The sequence below is a fragment of the Dipodomys merriami genome, unplaced genomic scaffold (assembly GCF_024711535.1).
Source record: "Dipodomys merriami isolate MVZ:Mamm:240054 unplaced genomic scaffold, mDipMer1.0.p SCAF_24, whole genome shotgun sequence".
In the NCBI taxonomy this organism is placed as follows: domain Eukaryota; kingdom Metazoa; phylum Chordata; class Mammalia; order Rodentia; family Heteromyidae; genus Dipodomys; species Dipodomys merriami.
The window spans coordinates 25,155,762-25,167,861 of record NW_027203826.1 but is presented as its reverse complement, the minus strand read 5'-3'; the positions used below and the strand labels follow the sequence as shown (position 1 = coordinate 25,167,861).

The following is a 12,100-nucleotide window of genomic DNA, read 5'->3' as shown; positions in this document are numbered from 1 at the left end:
GTGGTTGGAAGCCAGCCTGAACAAAAATGTCAGCTAACACTCTATCTCCAAAATAACCAGAAAAGGCAAAGCTGGAGGCATGGTTTAAGTGGCAGAATACCAGCCCGGCAAGAGTGTGAGGCCCTGGGGTCAAACACCAGTACTTCCAAACAAAACAAATGACCAAAAATTTGAAAGGATTGAAGAATCACTCACCTATACAATCTCCATTTGTGTCTTGCTTATAACCCATGTTGCACTCACATCGGTAGCTAGAAACAGTAGGTATGCATCGTCCATTCAAACAAAGATTCGAATGATGCTTACAGATATCTATTGTCTGGTTGAGAATTGCTAAGGGAAATTAAAGCACAAGTAGTATTAACCATTGCAAGATGCATTACTTTTCTTAGAGCTGACTTTCAAAAGGTTCTTTAGTGGTAAGTTAACCAAGTCTCTACCAAAAGGCTACATCACTTCACATTTTACTAGTTTTAAATGCGGAGATCTGAAACTATTCTTGGGACACATGGCTGCAAGTTGCTTTTCAGTTACACATATGGAAACCAATTCTATAATGTCTTTTTAAAATTTCAGGAATGCTCTACACTACACTGAGTGCTTTCCGTTTCTTTTTTGTAACTAGCTGAATATTCTGTTATTGTAAATAGGCGGCTTGCCAAAAAGAATAAACATAGCACTGCAGGACATCATTAAATATTATTAACAAGAGCAGTGCTTTTCAAGAGTGAACTTGAATGTCAAGCACACAAATGCCAACTCTGGTTTGAAGCTGAAAGATCTTGATTTCTTAAGCAATTTAACAAAAAGAGGGTGAGAGAGGAAAGACGTGTGCATTCCAGTGTTTGGTTAGGCACAGAGCAGAATTTACCTTATCTCAGTTAAAAATAATTCACGAAATATAGGAATGGGGCAGCTGAAACAGATCAAATAAAATCCAATTGGAACCCCAAATATACTTTTCATGGGTGTCAATTAGGTTGGAGAATTACCAGGCTTTCGTTTGTATTTTTCAGAGAGCCTCAGCCACATATCCTATTTTCCAATTTAGCAGAAAGCTTACAAAACAGAAAAAATAATTTCCCTCTACATGTTCCTAACTCTAGTTCACTTCAGACACTGAAGGAGTATACACCTACACACACATACACAAACACATCCATATAAGAACAAGTATCTGTTTCTATATCCCTTGAGAGAGGAAACAAAGGACTAAGGAAGAAATGTGAGCACATACTCAGTCCAGTGATGATGGGCCCCTGTCCTCCGGCCCCCACGCCAGCTCCGCCAACACCAGGAGAAAAGCCGTTGCCCCCAGGGACGGGGAGGAAGCTGGGGCCTCCTGGGCCATAGCCATTGCCATTGCCATGTGGAATGAAGCCATTCCCACCAGAGCCTCCAGGTCTGGACACAGCACTCCCTGGAATCCCTCCCATTGGAAGTCCCTCCATGCACAGTCTGCGGTGCTCCTCTAGAAGAAAAGAAGGTTGGCTTAAACCCGAATTCATTTCTTTCCTCACAGGAAAAGCCGCTGTATATGGTAAGAGCTCAGTTCAGTTCACCTGATGTACACAATACAAATAAACAAGTTATTACCTTGGTAAATATCCTCAATAATGGCACTAGTAGGAAAAGGGACATTCATTTTAAAAACATTTTTAACTGAGTGACATAATCATTTAGATGTACATTTTAATTTTATTATCCTAAGTATAACTCATAAAATTCCAGACATAAGTAATAATGCAAGAAATTTACTTTAGATAATTCATTCTATATGCTTGCTTTTGCTTGAATTCTCACCAGTGTTATATGTACATATTTTTTGTCTTTTTTCTTCTGTTTGAAGGACTACATTTTAATGTACTTCCAGAATATTTTTTTTTTTGGGTCCGGTCATGGGACCTGAACTCTGGGCCTGGACGCTGTCCCTCAGCTCTTCAGCTCAAGGCTAGCGCTCTACCACTTGAGCCATAGCGCCACTTCTGGCTTTTTTCTTTTTGCTTATGTGGTGCTGAGGAATCGAACCCAGGGCCTCATGCATGCAAGGCAAGCACTCTACCACTGAGCTACCTTCCCAGCCCCCAGAATATTTTTCTAATGTGTATTTCGATAGTAGACAATATCCAGAGTAAGCTTAAAATCCATCTTTTATTTGTGTAACTATCAAAGTTAGGCAAAGAGAAACAGGTATAGAAACCATTTGATTTCCATAACTACTTACAGAATTAGGACATTATATTTTGAAAAATAAAAGTCACTGATTATATATTACAACTGGAAGCAGACGATTTCAAATTTATTTTACTATCTGGGAATAACTTTCCTCTTTCAACTAACCGATTTTGGTTTATCAGCTTAGTGATTTGGAAAGAAAAATCCGTCCTTTTTATCCATAATAAGAGTATATAAAGCTATATGTCTTTTGCGTGTGTGTGTGTGTGTGTGTGTGTGTGTGTGTGTGTGTGTGTGTGCGTGTGTGAGTTAAACTATGATCCTCAAATCTCAGCCTCCTGCGTACCTAGGACTACAGGTGTGAGCTACTGGTGCCAGGAAAAGTATATATCTTTATATTTAAAAACTTTAAATCCCACGGTATAACCCCTGCTTTCACTGTATTTGATGTCGGTATAATTTGTGGAGGGGATGAGGAAAAACAAATTGTTTAAATAGGGATACAGGTGGACCCGTTGCAACAATGAGATGTACAAGTTGTTATGTTGAAAACGAACTTTACAACTTTGGTGTGGGGGGGGGAAGGATTGGGGGGAGAGGGTTTGGTGGGGGTGGGGGAAGGATGGGAAGGGATGGGAAGGGGAAACAAAGGAGGAGGAGGAGGTTACAATGCTTGATAAGAAATGTACTCATTTTCTTGCCCATGTAATTGTAACCCCTCTGTTCAGTATTTTCACAATAATAAAAAAAATTTTTTTAAATTAAAAAAAAACTTTAAATCATTTTATGATTTTATAAATCAAAATTAAAAGAACATACCAATATAATTTATATGATGAAAATGTTTGTATGTTGTTAATGATGTTCTATGTGTAACAAGACAAGTTACTGATAATTCATGCTCAGGTAATTTCTCAATATATATTCACTCATAAGGAAGTTAATGTAGCGAAGATTAGAAAGATAAATTTCAAACTCATGAGAAGGAAAGGTTTTACAGCCATTTGAGCACCATACACTGTGGGTATTCATTCAGAGAGATGAAAGCTCAGTAGGATGGCAGAGATTGGAGACCGTGGTTCAAGGCTAGCCTGGGGAGACTCCACCTCACGCAGTGACTGGGTGTGGGGTTAGGTGACTGTCATCCGGAATGGAGGAAGCACTATGGCTGGGTACAATGGTGTATAGCACCAGCACTACGGACAAACCCAAGGAAAAAGAGCACAGCTCAGACTGTCCTGTGCATAAAGTGAAATGTCACCAAAGGAAAAAAAGGACCTAGAAGTATTGTTCAAATGGCAGAGCACCTGCCTTGCAAACAGAAGGTCCCAAGTTCAACTCCCAGTACTACCAAATAAATAAACAGAACAAGCATTAGGCTGAGTGATATTGGCATGTGCGTGTAATTCTAGTTATTTGGTAGGCTGAGAATGGGAGGTTTGCATTTCAAGCCAGTCCAGGTAAAAAAGTTCACAAGACCCATTCTCAACCCAGAGCTGGGCACAGTGATTGATGTATATCTGTTATTCTAAGCAATGTGAAAGGCTGAGACTAAGAGAACTATGGTTGCATGCCAGTCTAAGCAGAAAAGTCTAAGACTTTGTTTCCATGGAGGTAAGCTAGAAACAGTGGTACATGTCTGTAATCTCAGACATGTGGAAGACTAAAGTAAGTAGATGGTGGCTCAAATGTGTATCTAGGGGTGGTGAAACTATCCAAAAAAGAGCCAGTGGTAAACGGGCTTGATGGTATGGATCAGTAGTATCGCACCAGTCTAACAAGTATGAGGCGCCAAGTTCAAACTCTAGCACTGCTAACAAAAAAAAAAAAAAAAAAAAAGGTATTTAAAGCACTCAGCTAAAAGAAGAGATTTGAAGTCTGATCCTGATGTCAGTGGTTCACACCTGTAATCCTAGCTACACAGGAGGTTTCAATCTGGAAGATGATCATTTGAGGCTAGCCAAGGCAGAAAAATCCGTGAGATTCCATCTCTAAAATGAGTCAAAGCAAAGCTGGAGGCTTGACTCAGTGTGTCATCTATTCAAGCAAGTCCATCTAATGCAAGGCCCTGAGCTCCAATTTCAGTGCTCTAATGATTTTTTTGAAAATAATTCATTTTCAGAAGAAATCGGTCAGATGATACTAAAATGGGGATTATCAACATTGATCAAATCAAACACATTCCAATCCTTAACAAAATTTCTCAAGTTACTGACGATACTAACAAAATAAAAACTGACTTCAAGAAGCCCCTACTTCTCCTTTTCTTAACGCATTCTCTCCTGAGACCAGCAGCGGCCTGCCACTCACCAGACCCTCGGACGGGACAGGCCTCAGGAAGGGCCCCCACACCCCAGCATCGGCCCGGCTCACAGCAGCACTGCATTTTCGTCATTCTTCCTGGAAGTTCCTGAGCACAGCGACCATTCACCAAGCCTGAGAAACATGTGCCTGTTCTCTGATCTGAACCCAGAAAATAAAACGAAAGACATGGCAGAATTACCCCCCAGGTTCTGACAGTATAATTTCACACATTAGAAAAGAATCAGTGTATTGTTAGCTTATTTGACACCACTCTGATTTTTAATGTAGCCATTTACAGCTACAGTTCTCCCTCTTAGAACTGCTTTATTGCATCCCACAGATTCCAGTGGTTTTTTGTTTCCTTCTAGGAATTTTTCATTTCCCTGATGATTCAGCAACCACTCAAAGGTTCAATCTACATGTGTTTTTGTGTTTTCAGTAATTCCTCTTGCTGTTGATTTTTACTGTGCTCTGATAAAATACAAAGAGTTACTTTAATTTTCTTATGTTTAAGACAACAAATATGCTAAAATTTGGAGGAAATTCTATAGATTCTTAATAATTGGGCATTCTGTAGCTATTTGATGGGTATTCTGTAGATTTCTGTCAGGTCCACTAGATCCAAAGTCCTAATATTCTTTGTAGACCATTTCATCTATCCCTTTCCTCATCTCCTACCACCTTTGCTGAATTGCCTGAACAAGATTTACAAGGTTCTGATTTAGAGCCACTGAGAAAGAGGAAGCCGTTCATCTCTTCCAATTAACATTAAAGCCTGTCTTGAAACAAAACGATGGCACACTGATTAGTGTGTTTAAATGGCAAGCCATTTAATCTAAACATGATTTAAGAGAATTAATGTTTAATTCAACAACATGATGAAAACTTGGTAAAAGTTGGGGACTGTATTCTGAAATAATATATCTCCTGTTGAATGAGCTTTGCTCAGCATAAAATGAAGAGTTTAGTCTGGAAACCCAGAAGTCAGTCCAGGTCAGCCACAAGTGACAATAAGCTCTGGGCAAATGACCACATTGTTTGTACTGTCACTAGACCTCCATCTCCTCTGTCTCCTCGCAGATGGTCTGGCTCTAGTCTGAGTCCCCGTGATTAAGTCTGTAGATACCTGCTCTTGTTAATATTTTCCTGCAGGCTTCATTCACATTAGTCAAGAATAACTGAATTAGAGGGAACAGAAGAATCATAATCCCATGGGGTTCCTTCAAAATAGTGCAGCATTTCTTCTTCACTGCCCCTAACTCTTTCTAGGCCACTTTTTTTCTCCATCGCAACACATATCTCTAACTCACTGGTCATCTTTTATGTAACTGTGAAGTTAAAGTTAACTTACCATTCATTACAAAGTTTCATGTTGCCTCCCTCTCCTGCTCTTAGCAAATCTTTGTTCGATAGTCTAGCTTCTCCTTCAGATGCTTGTTTGCAAATATACAGGTGCACATGCAATCAACACCTAGCATCCCATACATAATGGTGAGCAGACTATACTGAGCATTCTGTATCATGCTCCTGATTAAAATGCTATGACCATCATTGTGTGATGAGCGTCATTTTTATATACATGGCACCTCACCCTGACCCACGGATTTTCTCATCCTGCTTATAAATCATGACAGGCACTAAATATCAGACAGGACAGCAAGAACCTCAGCCACAGAGTCTCAATCCTAACCCATTCTTCTCATGTCACATCCAGTCATTCACTCAGCTCTCTTCCCCAAATTCTGCCACCATATCCAGAACATTTCTGGCACCCTGTCTTGGTCACATTGTTCTCTTTATACTCCTGCCCTTCCTCCTTTCATTCATCTAGCTCCTACCCATTTTTCAAGATGTTGATTAACTGTCCATCTCTCATGGATTTTAATTATAATAAGTGGGCCTATTTCTTTTGGGGTTTTTGTGTGTTTTGTTTATTTTGTTGGCCAGTCCTGGAGCTTGAACTCTAGGGCTGGAACTCTAGGCCTGATCTGTCCCTGAGCTCCTTTTGCTCAAAGCCAGCACTCTTATCACTTGAGGCACAGTGCCACTTCCAGATTTTTCTGTGATTAATTGGAGATAAGAGTCTCATGATTTCTCTTGCTCAGGATGACAGACACTAGCCACTGGCATCCCACTTTTTTCTTTCTTTCTTTTTTGTTTCTATAACTAATGGTATCTAGTACCTCAAAATTATTTAGCAGTTGCTTACTTCCTCAACTTTCTCTTGTCTGTATTTTTCACATTATGTTTTCAGGTTTTGTTATCCCCAAAACACTACAAGGTAAGTCTGCACACTGAAACTGTTGTAACATCTGATGTGGCAACATCTGACTATCATAAGAATTTCTAAATGCTTCATTTCTAAGCTGAACCTGTTACCTGACACTTTGGAATCTTCTATTTAGGATCCTTTATGGCTACATACAAAATAATGTCAGGTAACATATCCTGCATGCAGTGTGCTCTGTGCTGCTTGTAAATCTACTAATTATAGCTGGCTTCATGGAAATTAAACATTAGTAATGCCAGGGAAGCCGGTGAGATAGTGCATGCCTGCAAACCCAACACTGAGGAGACTGAGACAGGAGGATCACAAGTTCAAAGGCAGCCTGACCACACAGAGAGTCCCAGGCTAACCTGTGATACACAGTGAACGGCTACGTCAAAATATAAACAAGAATGGTAATGCCAAGGGCGTCTCATAAAAACACAGGATCATTAAGTCATTTCATTACAAGGAAAACATGTTTAGTTATGCTCTGATTCTTATTTATTCTTATCTAATTTTATTTTTAGTGCTGGAATTTGAATTCAGAACATCACACATCCTAAGCAGTTTGACCATTTGAGTCATACCTCGTTCCTGATATGCATTAGCTACTTTTCAAGTAGTCTTTTTCATTTTGTGCCTAGGGTTAGTCTCTGACTATGGTCCTCCTCTCTAGTCTCCCAAGGAACTGGGGATGCAGGCATGCACCACCATGTCAAGCTTGTACTGATAATGGTTTTGCTAACTTTTGCCAAGACTTGCCTTGAGTCATGATCCTCCCAATCTCCATCTCTAGCTTAGTTGGGATCATAGGTGTAAAAGCATAGTGACCAACCTTAACTCTTAAAATCTAGGATAGGCTTTTAAAAGCTCTTTAAAAGTTGTTTAATAGACAGCTGCTGTTAGCTCATGCTTATAATCCTAGCTACTCAGGAGGCTGAGATCTGAGGGTCACAGTTTGAAGCCAGCCTAGGCAGGAAATTCTCTGAGACTCATCTCCAAGTATCTACTAAGAAGTAGAGCTCTGGCTCAGGTGGTAGAGTACTAGTCTTGAACAAAAAGGCTCATAAACAGTGCCTAAGTCCTGAGTGCAAGCTCCAGCACTGGCACAAACTTAAAAAAAAAGACGATTAACAGACTAGCTAAAATTAATTTAAGAACCTTGTCTTTTTATTTAACATGCAATAAGATGGAAAGACTGTCCCATTTTATAAGCTATCCTTCCATACAAAACTCTTTTTCTACATATAGAAAAAGAATCGAGTTCATTGATTTTTGTATATGGACATGAACTAGAACAAGGAATTAGTGATATTCAGCATATACTACATCCAGAATAAAGCTCCACATTCAAAACAAGCTTTGAGTTCATCCAACTCATTATCATCAGTATGTACAGTGTGGAGTTACAAAATAAATAGCAAGGGAATATCCATGACACAGAATTCAATCATAAATAAATTCACCCTAAGAAAATACATTTTGAAAATCAAAAAGATCTCTTACACATTAAAATGTTAGATTTATTTTTTCTCACATATGGAACACATATTTATTCAAAAAAATCAAGCTGTTACATTGCTTTGTAATTTCTGAGAATCATTCTCCCCTTTGGGGTGGGACTTTCCTGTGTTCCTAGGGGTAAGAAAATTGACATAGAAGTGGATAAGACCTCTGGGTAGCTCAGGAATCAGCTTTTGGATCTAATTCAGCTCCTTCCAAGTATCCAGGCCCATAAGTAACCCAGTGCCACATCTCATGTCCAGTAAAAGGCCCAACAACATCAAGCAGGTATTAACTAACAGGAAGCTCTTGAATCCATTATATCATTTTCCTATTCAATCAGGAAAGATTTGCTGAGCATGAGATCTGAGTAAGATATTGTATGAGGCTCAAGGTCACAATGCAGAAGTTCCCCTTTTGGACAATGAGAAAAGCACAAGTACACAGGCAGGAAAATGAGTACTGAAATGGAAATGGAAAATAGAAGGATGGATAGAAGGATTAACTCTGCCCCCCCCAAATTCGTACTAGGAAAGCATAATTACAAAGAAAAACAGTACTTAAATGAGGCGGAATGACAGGATGGGGGAATCCCAGACGGGAATGGAAGATGCTGCAGACAAAGGGAACATACGGGCAAAGGCATGGAGTGTGGCTGAGTGCAGCAGGAGATGAGGGTGAGGTCCCAGGTGGTAAGATAAGTTGACACAGGCTGGACCTGGTTCTAAAGTACTGGAATGTCTCAAGTGAAGTCTAAAGATCTCATATAATACACAAACCAAGGCAATACAGAGGCTAAAACAACATAATGGCAAATCAAAGATATTCTTCTAGAGAAAGACCTCATTAAATCTTGGTCTAGTGTGAATATATATGTCTTTTCCTTCTACTGCTAATTATATCAATAACAATTTGAAATGTTTTACCAAACACATAATTGAAGTCAATGAAGTAGAGATCAGTAACTTGCTCTGAAATAATGGAGATGTTCCATGTTTTATTCATGGCATAAATTCTGTAGGTGATAGCTCTTAATTTTAGTACCATTCCCTCTGTTTCTTCCATTATTTCCCTTATTGTTCTCTCACTATTATTTATTATGACAATGTGGTATTCTGAAGGCAGCATCTGCACTACCCATTGCTAGATGACCACAGTTAGCCAGTCATCTGATTATATTTTCTCAAATGAGTTCAGTCCACATTTTATTGGTGTCCTGAGACTTCACACTTACATTTGTGATTCTCTATTTCCATCTGATAAGCCAATCACCTGACATCATCAATAACGTCCTTCAGCGTGCTTAGGTCATTGCTTCCTAGTCAACTGGCTTACTGCCCACATTGCTCACATCTAGAAAAGCACCTCTAAGTATCACCAGGTTCATTTTCTGATTTTTGTATTACACAAATGGTCAGTGCTCCTAAAGAGAATGGTAAGCATTCTCCCTCTCTTTTTGTCTTTTGTCCACTTGGAATTGATTAGGTTTAATGCTCAAAAAGACAAATGAGTACAGACAGGGTGGCTCATGCTTGTAATCCCTGCTACTTGGAAGGTGGAGACTGACAGTCCGATGCCAACCCAAGCAAAAAATTACAGAAATCTAATCTTGACCAATAAGCCAGGAGTAATTAGTACATGCCTGTCATGCCAGTAGCATTGAAGGCAATCTGTGGCAGCCTTGACAAAAACATGAGGTGCTATTTGAAAAATAAGCCAAGCAAGAAGGACTAAAAGTATATAGCTCAAGTGCCAGTCTACAGGTGCAAGTTCAAATCCCAGTACCGCCAGTCTCCCCCAAAAAGAAATGGACTGTAAGGAAAGCTCACCATGCCATGAGCATGCATTATTGTTAATGTAAGTCTAAAGCTTCTTTATGTCATCACTACAGGCACTGTTTCATCTTTCCAAACAAAGGAGACAATGCAAGAAAGTCTATTGGGCTTTAGCTGCACACACTTAAAGCACAAAATTAGAGGGTCAATTCTTTTTTTGGAACAACTGCTTTTTTTCTAGAATAAACAAAGTAAATAAGATGCTGATCACTCTTACGATTCTTAGCAACAACCATAATAAAAAATTAAACCCTTTAATTGCTACATTCTGTCTCCCAAAGCAGATTTTTAAAAAATCTTTCTTGTGTTTTGGTAACACAACATTTTATGTTACCCAACATGTCCTGAGGAAATCTTTGTCCCCAAAGCGATTCTGATAACACGAAACAAACCCAGACGGCATCGGAAACTGAAGTCTGCCAAGAGTACCTGGTCTGTTAGTCCCTCCACAGCCACACCATTTGTTTATCACTTCCAGCCATTTCCCCAGTGGTTTTGTAATTGGTGCCATTTTCATACCTATTTGGGCTGTTCTGTCATGATAAAGCAGCAGTGTATTTTCCCTTCAAACTACAAGACATACCTATGCACCGAGAGCCATCTGCTGAGGTTACATATCCACGTGGACAAACACAGAAATAGCTTCCCACGGTGTTGGAACATTCACCAGTTTCACATATTGCAGGAATGGCGCTGCATTCATCAATGTCTAATCAAGGGCAGAAGGAGAAGATAATTGAGAAAGGCCTTCATTAAATAAAGCACTCATGGTTGACTAGGTCAGATCATGTAACTCTGAAGATACTCTACTTTCAGGCACTGAAGAATTTCTCACACATCTCTATGGGAACTGGGTGGAAAGTCACCTCCCGTGGCCATAAAACAAGGCCAACCAAAGCAAAATTCTATATCCTTTCTCCCCCCAATGCAATTTACATTGGAAATAAGATGTCGATGTTTTAGATTCCATCTTACATCCACTAGGGAATTACCCTATTAGAGACTTCAAGAAAATGCATGCATGATTACCTTTGAAAATATGAAAAAGTACACTTGAAAATGTTTAGCTAATTTTCACACATATATGAATCAATGGAGAGTGCCAACTAGCGCACACTCTCTCCACCCCACTGGACTTCAGGAAGTTGTTTTGTATTTAAAAACACAGAACCATGGTAAAGGGAAAATTGGAAGATTGAGAAGAGTCCGGTATTCCTATTTGCACTGATCCATCATACAGCTTCCCAATGCTGGGAATTGTCTGTTTCCTTTCCCATTAATGAGAGGTCTGCGTTCTCTTACATTTCCCCTAAAGCATAAAACCTGACCATTCATACAAGCTTTCACATACTTCTTTTCTAATCCAGTTACCAGAGAGAGAGGTAGAAAGCCAAACAAAACTGCAATCACGTACACTGGGAGCTAATTGCTAACAAGACTAAAAGGAAATGAGCCATTGAGAGGAAAATCCAGTCTGCCATGGGGGATTGTTGGCAATCTTTGTAAAGAAACAGCAACAATAAAGACCCATGAACACAGGGAACAATTATAAACCACACAAATAGATGATTACTTGGAAGTCAAAAGAAATGAGAGCTTTTCACTTCTTTTTTTTAAGTTTTTTTCTCTTTAGTTGTACATTGTTTTAGAATATATCAAATTAAATACAGGAATAATAACATAATTATTATAAATGCAAAAAATTAAACTCTCATTTCGCTATTGGTTTACTCTTTTTCTTCTGAGTCACTCCCAATCAGTATTAGAATGCTTTGTGCCCTTTTAGTAATGTTGCCAGGTTCATACATTCTCTGAAATAATATCTTCCTTTGAGACCCTGTGCTAAATTGATAAATTTATTAATGTTGAATTAATAAATCCAAATCTAGCAATTCCCAAGAGCAGTCAGAACTCTAACATAAACTGACTCCACAGGGAGCAAATGTATCATAAGGTAAAAGAGTTATTACCTGTGTGCTTTCTCAGCAAAGTGCATCATAGTAAAATTGACATG

General features: G+C 39.1%; 1 protein-coding gene across 1 annotated transcript in view; it reads right to left on the bottom strand.

The window, feature by feature from the left end:
• Positions 1-12,100, bottom strand: part of Fbn2 (fibrillin 2) — a 199,608-nt gene that overhangs the window by 107,148 nt on the left and 80,360 nt on the right. The window contains exons 8-11 of the mRNA XM_070034133.1: positions 10,670-10,795; positions 4,486-4,638; positions 1,238-1,471; positions 196-333 (exon numbers count right to left, since the gene is read on the bottom strand). Coding sequence (XP_069890234.1) covers positions 196-333; positions 1,238-1,471; positions 4,486-4,638; positions 10,670-10,795 — 651 coding nt within the window. The remainder of the gene's footprint in view (positions 1-195; positions 334-1,237; positions 1,472-4,485; positions 4,639-10,669; positions 10,796-12,100) is intronic.